Source organism: Protomyctophum parallelum (assembly GCF_964188405.1).
Source record: "Protomyctophum parallelum genome assembly, chromosome: 9".
NCBI classification, from domain to species: domain Eukaryota; kingdom Metazoa; phylum Chordata; class Actinopteri; order Myctophiformes; family Myctophidae; genus Protomyctophum; species Protomyctophum parallelum.
In genome coordinates, this window is record NC_139706.1 from 31,688,835 (window position 1) to 31,701,095 (window position 12,261).

The 12,261-nt window shown below is 40.3% G+C and overlaps 1 protein-coding gene across 3 annotated transcripts in view; it reads right to left on the reverse strand.

The window, feature by feature from the left end:
- Positions 1-935: 935 nt before the first annotated feature.
- Positions 936-12,261, reverse strand: part of kmt2a (lysine (K)-specific methyltransferase 2A) — a gene marked incomplete at its 5' end in the record, with an annotated part of 60,275 nt that continues 48,949 nt past the window's right edge. For all 3 annotated transcript variants that reach the window (XM_083773716.1, XM_083773717.1, XM_083773715.1), the window contains 7 exons: positions 936-7,264; positions 7,932-8,061; positions 8,818-8,898; positions 9,254-9,361; positions 9,827-10,001; positions 11,467-11,541; positions 11,949-12,187. In XM_083773716.1, the coding sequence (XP_083629842.1) occupies positions 6,989-7,264; positions 7,932-8,061; positions 8,818-8,898; positions 9,254-9,361; positions 9,827-10,001; positions 11,467-11,541; positions 11,949-12,187 (1,084 nt within the window). In that variant the 3' untranslated portion in view covers positions 936-6,988. The remainder of the gene's footprint in view (positions 7,265-7,931; positions 8,062-8,817; positions 8,899-9,253; positions 9,362-9,826; positions 10,002-11,466; positions 11,542-11,948; positions 12,188-12,261) is intronic.

Sequence of the window (12,261 nt, forward strand, 5' to 3'; positions counted from 1 at the left end):
CACCTCAGTCCAGCCCATGGACTTAAGCAATAGAGGGTATGCACGTGACATCATCATCATACCTGGAGGCTGGAAGTTATGCGGGAACGCCTACTGAGTGGCAAAAAACTACTTTCTGGCCTTGACAGCCCATACAGTACATCCAAACAGAAAAGTCCTATTTAATTGCATTAAATGACTTTAAACAACATTAAATTCACTTTGTCACTCACTTTGCCACTCGATTTGCCACTCGATCTGCCATTCACTTTATGCATTGCATGCGCATACCCTCTATAACTGATAAAAATAGTGCTACTGACATTATAGAAAACAGGAGACCCCCCAAAAAATAAATAAATAAAAATGAAATCTACTTCTAAGCTAATATACTCGTTGCGTTTGTACCCTCTAACTTTGACACTTGCTAGATATAAAGGTGAAAGTGAATTGAGGGAGTCAAATAACATAAATAATACTACACTGATAACAATAGTGCTACTGACCATACAGAAAACAGAAGACCCCCCTGCCAAAAAAAACAAAAACCAAAAACTTTTGTTTTGTACTTCCAAGCTAATGTACTGGTTGTCTAACTTTGACACTTGCCTAGATATAAAGATGAAAGTGAATTGAAGGAGTAAAATAAAAATAAATAATCCTACACAAGTCATAGTAAAGAGTAAAGGAGACATGTTTATTATTGAAACTATCACTTAAATAAAAAAAGTGCATAGAAAATAAACATGATTAGAAACTTTTCTTTTTACATCTATGTACAACTTTGTTTCCTAATTATACATTCAACCTTAAGCAGTTTGTGGTTTGTTTTGTTTTTGTTACTGTTTGTGGTGTCCTTCATTTATCTGATGTGTGTATCGAGAAAACACTGATAAACAGGAGAATAATACGACCATCACGATCATGAGTACTGTTATTATGAAGAGCAGGAGGAAGATGATAAGACAAAGGTTTATTCAAGGCATAAGAAAAAAAAGCCTGTTTCATATCATCCATCATCATCACCCGCATCTCCATTCAGAGACCTATAGCTCCCCCTGCCTGTTTGACACCACATCTCATCTTACAGTAGGCTGATATAGAGTTCTATACACAAGAAGTTAGAAAATAAAAATATATGTTAAGTACTCATCCAACTTCGCCCGAAACCTTGACTTGTAAAAAGTCAAGGTTGGTAAAACGTAATAAATAAATTAAATGTTCTTGTCATCATCATTATCATTATCACTTTCTACAAAAAACAAACAAAAAAAACAGTACAACAAAAGCTTCGAAGGAGAGGTGGTCAGGGAGACATGAGAGCATCCAAAATTAAAACCACATTTTGGTGGGATCACATATTTCCTGGTCAGTCTCCACAAACCAGACTCAATTTATACCACATCAAGTAAGCAGTCTAAAAGTCCCTGTTAAAAATTTACAAACAACAAAACAATCAGGAAACAAAAACAAAACAATGGCTGACTTCAAGAAGTTCACAACCACATTAATACAATTACATTTTTCAATTACATAAATACTGTTCCTTTCCAGAAAGTAAAAAAAAAAAAAAGAAAGAAAGAAAAAAGCAACCGCAAAGCCCCATTTGTGTCAAAGGAACAATCACAGGCACAGAAAAATTGGTACTGGATATCAATATACAAAAAAGAATGATGCACGTTAGTTTTCTATTTAAGCCGATAGTAGTACTGTAACACAAAACCATTATAGAGTACATTGAAAGATTGTTATTAACCATTATAAATCTGCTGAGTTGCTACTGTAACTAAGTTTGTTTGTCCATTCCGTATATTGTATAGATATCTAAGTACAAGAAACTACTATGCATGTTTTCCGTATAATATTGTTTATGTATATATAGGATAATTACAGATGAGTATGGAGAAGGGCCACTGATGTGGTGTGGTTCAATTGAGTCCCAAAAGCCCCCAAACAAGAGGCTATTCACTGTATATCCACCATCCAACAAATCCAACAAATGCTAGTGCTTGTTCACCGGCTACTAAAACCTCCCACACAGAAACTGCAAAGTGTAGACGTAAAGAAGAGACCGTCCAGACAGAGCCCTTGGCATCATCTTAGCAACATGAATAGTTCAATTAACTAGATGTGACCTGTTTGTTTCACCATATAGCCTGAAATGCTGTCTTTGTTCAACTTGGGTCTGTTCACCGGTGCTGAAATTAAAATGAACCAAAAAACAAAAAACAACTTGTGTGTCTTCCTATATGAGGTCATATATTTCTAAGCGTCATCCCTGTCCATCATTTGTTGTATACATAACTTAACAAACAATAAAAAACTAAATGTAGCTGACAGAGCATTGAAATATCGTCAACAACATCACAATTCAGGTGTTTGTGTAGAAGAATGATACATTCATTGTATAGACCTTAGCAGCAGAACCCAGCAAGCCCGATAATGTAGATACAGCATCACAATCAGGACTGGCCTGCCTGTCAGTCAGCATGGAAGAGGAGCACAGTCTACCTGACCTGAGCTTCTACCTGACCAAACTCAAACTGGACTGAGGTCCAAAGTAGATCAACAAAAACCCAAAGCTGTTAAGCACTGCACGAGGAGGAAGGACCGTAGTGGTCTCTACTTTCGCAGTTAGCTCAAAAAAGTCAAGCGCACTTTTTACTAGGGCCTCAATGATGCCACCTTCATGGGTCATCAAGACTAAATCCTAGATTTAAAACAGAGGTCTCTGTGCATTGCATGCATGAGACCTGCTGCTTGCTTGGCAAAACAAACTACATGTCCTCTGAATAAATAACTGTGCTTGAAGTTTCCAAATAATTAGAATTAGATGAAGCTAAGCTGGTTGGTTTCCTATGCGTGTTAATCAGTGCCTGTGTCACAGTCGAAGTGGCAATAAGGGGCCGGGTGGGAGCAACAACTAATGGCCTTTAGGTGACATCATGATCAACAAAAAATTATACAATACAGATAAGAGCAACTAATACTTAATTGGCCTCTGCTTGATGAAGCTGTCTGTTGAGTCAGACGGTGTATTTCCTACTAACACCAGGATAAATACTAACTAGCAAAAATATAAGATTTGTGCTGAATTATAACTAAGAAAACACTAAAGGAAAACGAACAAAAGCAGATTATTTGCAGGCGGTCTTGTGAGCATTGGTTACAAAAGTCTCTTTAAGAGAAGCCAATCTCACACGTTAACGTGTCCTCGATTCAAAACGAAACATCGTCTACAGATTATCTGAATGGAGAACTGATGAATGCTCTTTGTAGCATTAAGATGAAGGCACCTCTTCATTATATAGACCAAGCCTGTAGCCTGGAGACAACAATCCATTCGGAACACTAAGAACTGATGTGGGAAAAGCTGCTGAGTTGACCTTTTAGTCCATTGAACCATCCACTTGTCAGTGACATGAACAATCCTTAAAGCTGCAATCTATAAAATGTTAATTTTTAAGTGAATACAATAATACAATTTTTTAACCAAACTGTATGGAGGTAGCAGTGATTCTCAATATTCTTTCAATTTAAATCTGAGAGTCTACAGGCCTGTGTTGGCAAGGACCACTGATTCAGCCCACGTTCAGCTAATACAATCTACCTGCTCTTCTACTGAGAAATGTAGATCCTGTGGGCAGGTGGGAGCAATGCTGGTTGTCTTGCATGAAGCTCTAAACCAGTAGTTCTGGATCAGGGCACATTTGAAATAGGGCTGTCACAAATACTAAATATAAGTTGATTAATTGTCATACAAATAATTGCGATTAACAATTTAATTGTGTTTTTGCCGGTATTGAACATTGGAATAACATAATATGAATTAAAAAAATGTAATTCCTGTTTGCCTTTTAGGCTTCTTAATCAAGTTACACAGGTCAGAAATTACAAATAACTGAAATATACAAAGACTGACATATATACTGACATATTCTTCTTTCTTTTTTTACTTTCAAAACGTTTAAATAGTTTGTATAGCTATTTTTGGAAAATGTTTGAAAACATTTTTGTTTTTACGATTGTAAAGACAATTCAAGATAATTGCGATCATCTCGCGCAGCAAGCTTGTACTAGCTAGCGAGCTTTTTTTTACCACAATTTGAATAATTTTCTTTTCTTTTTCTTTCATAAATCTTATCTTCTGAGGGTCCCTGGCACAAAATATTTTCAGACGGGTGTCCGCAGACCTGAAATGAGACATGAGACATGGAAGTTTGAGAACCACTGCCTTAAGCCCCTCCTTCGACCTCTATCCTTTTATTACTCTATGCCTAATCATAGATTCATAGATTGGGCTGCAGATCATTCTCTGCAGCCCAAACAGGCTTCCAATAAGTAACTCGGCAGCAGAAACTGCAACGCTTGAGCTGGGTTCAGATGATCAAATCCCGGACATCTCAGGACATGAAAAGTTACCGATTGCAGCTTTAAGTATAGACTTGACTCTCAGTTAAGATGACGTATTGACATTAAGGCGGCAGAGAGGGAATTGATGCTAATTATTCAGCTAAACTCTCTTTTGAGTGCATAATAATAATAATTCAAATGAATTACAACCCCCATGCTGCTGCTAAGCTAGAAGTGGAACATTGAAAAGCCATCAGTCTTGACCTCTAGGATTACAGAGCTACTGGTGGACTGAACTCAGTGGGGACCAAGACACAGACCCAGCGTCTATCTTTGGAATCAAAGAAAACATTCAGGCTACAATGAAAATAAAAAAAGACAAATACAAACAACACAATGTTGAAAAGGCAGCAGAATTTAAAAAAAAGAAACATAGAGACCGAGCATTAGTGTTTGTAAACCTCTCTATTTCCTACAAAAATGCCAATAAAATAAATACGATTTTCTTAAAAATATAAATACCATCATTAAGTGCTATTCACTAGTGAGTGCTTTTTTAGTCTTTTGTGTAAAAAAATATACAATATTATTTACAGTTCTTTTTAAAAGCAAGCATAATTCCCTGTCCATGATAAGAAGAGACAGATAAAAGACAAACACTTTAAAATAGTTGATACCACACAAATAAAAAACTTAACAAAACAAAAACATAATCTTTTTTGTTTTCTATAGCAATGGATATTATAATAAGCCAATAAGAAGATTAACTCTCTGGAAAGTGAATTCAAGGTTGTCGTGATGTTTGGTTCTCACTGCTGTTGTCTTTTGGAACATGGTCAAAAAGAAATACAAGCAATTCTAATTTCCCAAAAATAGGTTTGAGCATGCACAAACCTACAGTATTGTCTGTATGTTTCCTACAGCACAAAAACAAAATAAAAGAAAGAATCAATGGCTCTTTTGTGATCAATAACCCTTTACACAAAGATAACCAATGATAAAACAATGTGACTAATAGTAAAGCACAAAAGTTAAAGTTATCCAGTCCCTTGGCTGTCAGTCCACCAGAACCTCAAGCTGCCTTTGCATCCTCAAGGCCAGAAACTTGTTAACATCTAATATTTATCTACCTCGCTGTCGGGCTAAAAGTTATCACCCTTAACAAAAACAAACAAACATGTCATCATTTAAACAAATCTACATTTTCTTTACTTGAACCTTGCGTTCTCTTCCTTTCTGTGGCCACAGCTCTCCGTAGTGTTTGCCACCTGTACAGCTCCAATGTGGCTGCTCTGGACTGGAATCCGAGACTACCTCCTATATACAGGGTCTTCCTGCCTAGGGTGAAGGGTTCTGGTACTATCAGAACTCTTTCTGCCTAGGGGGAAGGGTATCTTGTATTATCAGAACACTCAAAAGTGTGGAAAAACCTGAATTTACTTGTGTAATCCAGGTTCTCTGATCATGAGTGAGGTGTCTCATTTTCTGGCTTTCTTGCTAAAATTACTCTAAAATTAGTCCCTTCAGCAAATTGCACTTTGGTGTAAAATTGAACTTCTCTACAAGTTCTGTTTTTTGTCTTCTTTTAACTTCTCTCTTCTGTTACCTCTGAACAACGATGGTGTATCATAATATATTCAAAGGAATGACAAATCGTAAGAAAATGAAGGGTTGGCCAATGTAAATATTCATGGAACTATTAATAATAATAATCATCCAAATATAGGTAAAATTCAAATTCTGCTAAAAAGTTCTTTCAAACCCTTCCATAGCTCATCCCATCTGAAGCAGAAACTATCCACCCAAAAAGGTAAACAAAACTAAAGGAGGCACAATATTTTTCTTTCTGAAAATGGCCCCTCCGGAGAGAAGAAGACCTGCATATACAGTATAACCCACTACTGGTCTGCACGTGTCCTCTGTCTGCGCAGCATTCTGCACGCCTTAGCAGCAGAGCCAGAATTGCTGCCAGTTATAGAGCAGTGGTTCTCAAACTTTTAAATTTCAAGGACCCCCCCCCCCCCCCCATTACTCTGACAGTGTATAAATGGGTCCATTTGGTTCCATTTGTTTACTGTCAGAGTTACAGACTTTTAAGGGTCAATTTAGAAGCCCCCTAAAGGGACCCTGAGAGTTCCTGAACCCCACTTTGAGAACCACTGAGATAGAGCCCGACTGAGCTATTCGCCTGGCCGATGTATATCGCTCACTTGAATCTCTTTTTTTGACGAGATCCGAATCGGCGACTATATTTGTGCATATCAATATTATACGTAGGTGAACATCTTCAATAGTTTTCAGAACATGTTCAATAGAGTTTAAGGCAAATAAAATAGCGCTTATGTTTATTTTGCATCAGTTAAAATTATATTTGCATGTATTTCTTTGCTCATTAAGTTAAATGATCTAAAAAGTATTTAAATTTGTTTGTTTTTTATATCGGGAATCGGTGGTTTTAGGAAGATTCGGGAAGGAGATTGATCGGACACAGACGTCAGTCAGGCTCTAACGGCTAGCATCCCACTGCACTTGTGGCCCTATATAGGCAAGAGGCAAAGAGATAATAGTCACACAGCCCCTGTGACAGAGCAATACAGAACGTCCCCCAACAAAAGAACAAACACATATTCATCAGTCGATAATGGTCTGGCTTTTTTTAGTTGAGGAACTTGCGACACTTTTTGGCGCTGCAGTTGCAGGGCAGCTTGTTGCTGGCGTCCTCCATGGGGAACTTGTAGTCGTAGGTGAGCTCCTCGCCGCAGTAGATGCGGCGCGACGCAAAGATGACGATGTGCTTTTGGCCGTCCACGGTGAGGACGCGCGAGTGACAGTTGGGCTCACAGGAGTGGTTGATGAAGCGTGCCGCGTTGCCGTGCACAGTGGCGTCCACCACCTCATAGTCGTCGATGCGGAACATGTAACATCCGATCCCCTTTGTTGGGAGAGAAGAAGAGAATGGGAACGCTGTTAAGATTTATTTTTCCAATTTGTTTTTTTCCCGTCAGAGTGCCGGCCCTTTTTCTCAGAATTGAAGCTCAGATTGAGGCGTTTGATGAAATATTTTTTTGCTTTAGGCGATTTTGCTTCCGGTTAATTTTGGGGTCTTCAAAATAAAAGTCCTCACTGCATCCGAAGGCAGTTAGTGACATACAGACTGAATCAGCAGGTGATGTAACGGTGGAGCTAGAAGATACAGCAGGACATGGTGTTGCTCAAATTGTAATATGGTCCAGGGTGTATGAACGCACTCCGCAAGTTTCATGGAAATGTAGCCATTCAAAGTGGAAAGTTTAGCCTGAGGGTGGTACTAGAGCAAAGCAGGCCATGGTGTCCCCAAGATCAGTAGTAGGTGCCATTGTCTGGGTTAAGTGAAGGTGCACAGAACAGTCCATGGCAATCCAGCTGGTAGATTTTGTGACATAGCATAATTAAAACATTGGCACATTGGCATTAGCCACATTGCCCCACTATAACAGAAAACAGATAAGATACTAGCATAGAGCCTTGAGGGACTCCGCTCAACCATATGGGGTTTAAGTGGTTACAAACTTTTGCTTTGAATTGCTATGAAAACCAGGCCTCATGTACAGTGCACTCACCTTGCCATCGTAATACTTCTCCCGTTTGTCAGTGAGCACAGAGCGAATGACATTGCCAGAATACTCGATCACCATCTCCCCCGCGTCCATGGCTCTCTTGCAGAACAAGCCTCGACCGTGGATGGGAGACCTGCAGGGGGATAGACATTAGTCCTAATAAAGTAAAGACAAATGTCGCTTGCCAAAAATGTAATACCTGATCTACAAACGTGTTCAGGCGTGTGATGTTGGGCACAAACCTCTTATCTCCATATTTTAAACTTATATATCTTTTTAAATGAATGCCCTACCTGATCATAGTATACAATAGAGCAGGGGTGTCAAACTGGTGATCCGTGGGCCGCATGTGGCCCAGGGAGAGGTGGCCCGCTAATGGCCCTGCTGTAGACGGCTTTGTCTCCGCCCAGGTGCGGAATGTTGTCACTGATGGGCTCGTTAACAGTCTATTCAACTACTAGTTGAGTTGTTGTGGATTACTCTCCTCACACTCTGATGCAGCAGGACATGGTTGTTACAGCTCAGTAGAGTTTCATTTCCCTTACCAAGTGAGGAATATAGTCTACTTACACACGATAGTCAAAGCAAAGAGATGCAAAGTGTCAGATTTCATGATGGCTACAACTACAATTCTGGTCCAAGTACATTTTCATGATAGAAGTGTCTATGCAGTACAATCCCAGACATCACCAGAGTAATCTAGTAAGAGAGTGGCGACACTAGCGTTGACTCCCATTGTAACAATGGAATGCGGAAGTGCTCATTCTATCTCAATGGGATAGTTCCAGCCATGGAGCAATGTTTGGAACTATAGCCCACAGGCACCCACTTTGCGGCGAGATCAAAGCGTATCACTACTCTCCTACTCTACACTCTGGTCCTCGCTAACCTGTAGACTCCTACGGTCTCCTTTGAGGTACTTTTCAGCTGTTTGAATCTCACAGCCAACGGAAGCTCCATGGAGGCACGCCTGAAACAGTAACACAGATGAGAAATGTTACGCCACGTGCTTACAACGACATCCTGGCTCCACAATTAAACGGCACAAACATGGGGATGAACTAATTCTACTATTATGCCACCAGCCATCAAATAGTGTGACTCCCCACCCTCCTTCAAAACGGCCATAAAGGAGCACCTTTGCAATTTGCAAGTCAAGAGAAATTACCTGTTAATTAACTGTTTTTCTGTAAATATACGTTTACTGCTCCTAGTATTAATGATGTCTTGTGTAGTATTGTACTGTATGTCAATATTTGTAACTGTACCTGTACTGTACGTTTTGCAAACAAATAAAGTATTCAATTAATCAATCAATGTCTGACCTGGCGGTCCTGATCTGCCCTTCGTCCTCGCCCTCCTCCTGAGGCCTGTACTCAGGAGGCTGACGATGTTTGGACGCCAGGAAGTTGAACATGTCAAACGCAGACCTCCTGAAAGAAGCCACATAAAAAGACCAGAACACAACTCAGAAATGATTTAGATCAAGAGTTATTAACGTTTTAAGATTTTCGATCTCATCGGCTAAAATGGGGGTGAACATTTTCGATGACGTCCCACCGGAAAATAACATTGAGTGTTGCACAACAGACGCTCCCAGCCTGTGGAGCTGTTTTGATATCAATAATCTCCGTCCTTTTGATCGATCTCTGTCTTGAGCACTGAGTGTTACTAATTGATAGGGCGGGGAACTCCGTCCTGTGCGGTGTTAATAGGTAGTTAAACAACTAGTCGACTGGTAAACTAGGCAACCAGTCAACTAGTAAACATCACTAGAAGTGAAAGCCCTAAAGTATTGATCAAGATTTCATTTTACCAAAACAACAATATATACCTGTACGAGGTTTCTGCCCGACAGCGCAGCTTTATAGAATAGGAGATATAACTGCCTCCAGTACCTTTGGTGCATCTCAGCGCGGGCTGAGCCATGGGGGTTGATGGGAAGTTGGTCTGTCTCCTCAGGCTTGTGGAAACAGAAACGGTAGCTCCGACAGTGTCTGGAGCCATACAGCTGCTCCAGCAGGAACACCACAGCCTCATGGACCACGCCCAGCATCCTCAGTGCGTTCACACCTGGAGGGAGCACACACATTTTAATTCCTTATTTGAATCCACAAATTACCTACAGCCATGTACATGGCCCAGGCTTCCAAATCTCAGTATGCAGAATCCTTACATCTGTCTGTACACCCCCCCCCCTCCACCCGCCCTATGTAGTTATGATATTTTGGTAATAGTGTTCCTGCTGTTCTACATACATACCGTACATTGAGAAAGGCTTTAACCTTTGCTTTTATGAAATATCCAAGACCATTAGAGTTTAATGGATGATGCTTCAAATTCCACTTAAAATAGGCTAAACTTAAAATAACTATCGTAATAACCGCAAATAGCCCATCTATATGCTCATAGCTCACGGCTTATACAGTAGATATGCTATTTTCAGGTGCAACATGCATCCATAGAAGTCTTGTTAGTTTCTTTGGAATCCAAATGACTAAAATCAGTCATGGTGACTAACATCTTTAATCCATGCATACATGGTACGGCCGTAGCAGAGCGCGTAGAGAGACCGCCTGAGAATTGGTAGGTGTCCATTCTGTCCCTCCCCCCTTCCCTAGGACAGTGGTTCTAAAAGTACCCCGTTTCGCATTAGTAAGAGGAGGGAGGGGCGGGGGGCAAGGCGACGGCCCTAGTTACAGTTAGTTATCGTCATCCATTTATTCCATGAGATTAGACCATTTTATGGTTTTATCCAGGATGAAAACATTCTCTGAGGTAAATGAGTTGGTGTACATTTCCCATAATAGCCTATAGCCACTATAATGTTTTACTTAATATGTTACTGACTGTATTCTTCTTGGAAAAATATAAAACGATACTCCTATGGAAAGGCTATATTATTTTACTTATACTGACCAATTAATATAATTTGGTATAGCCGTTGCATACATTTTATTTGTAGGCTACTGTCGTGAAAGTTTATAATAGTTAGAGAAATTTGAAGTTTCAACACAAAAGTAGTAGGCCTAGTAGTAGTAGTTGTGAATTAGCAAACTGGACATTTGGACTGAATGTTTCCTTTATCCTCGTGTTGGGCTTATGTTTTTATTTGTGTATTGTGTTGTTTCAGTCATAAGCGCAGGTCCGTTGTGCATCACCTTCCACAGCCGTCTGCCTTGACCACTGTGTGCGCCGACTGCGGCCGGCACGGTGTGGGCTAGCCCCTCCCTCCCCTCACTAGTGCGAAACAGGGTAGTAAAAACGGGGACGAGTGCGGTCCAGGGAGGGACCCTCAGGGGGTTCTTTGAGTGGGTATCCAAATGGACCTGTACATGTCTCTAACTCTCAGAATCATGGGGGGGTCCTTGAAATTACTACGTTTGAGAACCACTGCCCAAGAAGATACTAACTTGGGTTAAATGTTACATTCTCCAATTTTTTATCCTTTGGATTAAAAATCCACTTGGATTCAAAATCATTTGGATTAAAAATGGATAACAATAACATTTACAATGATCTGAATGTGTTCCCTCACCTTCAAAGGAGAGCTCTTTGAGCCTAGCGTTGGAACGAGCCTCCTGCACCTTATCCGTCAAAGATTTCCAAGCCTCTGTACAAGAACAAGAAGACAGGGTGAGTACTTCACACACGTATCCTATACATCCCTGTCCATGATAAGAGGCTTTAAAATAGTTCACACCAAAACAATATATGTATTTTTTTTCTTCTTTTCTATAGCAATGGATATTATAATAAGCCTAGAAGAAGGAAATGAAGAGTCAATTCAACAGTGTGGTGATGTTTGGCTCTCACTGCTGTTGTCTTTTGGAACCTCGTCAATAAAATCCAAGCTATTCTAATTTCCAAAAATAGATTTGATAACAGCATGCGCATATCAGTCCACCAGAACCTCAAGCTGCCTTTGGAGCATCGCAGCACATATGTCTGAATGTGTGATGTTATAACACACATGGAACAATACTTGACAATTGTTGTCAATTGTCTCTTTTCCCTCACCTTCAATGCTCTCACAGCGGATATGGAAACCATCCTCGCTGCAGATTTCAAAGATCAGGCCCTTCTTGGGCTTAGCATCCAGGGCCAAGTCCCTACCGCCGCCCTCCTGGTCTGGGGGAGAGGCTACAAGGAGAGACCCGGTGGGGTGGTCCCCCGCTGGCCCACTACAGTCCATGGCCTTCTCCAAGACCACTTTCCCCGTTGGAATGGGTGACTCAGTAGCCTTGGTGCCAAAGACACTGGAAAATAGAAAGACATACGTAAGTATCAGAATTAAATAATAGATTATAGCAAAATAAAATCGCATTCGGTA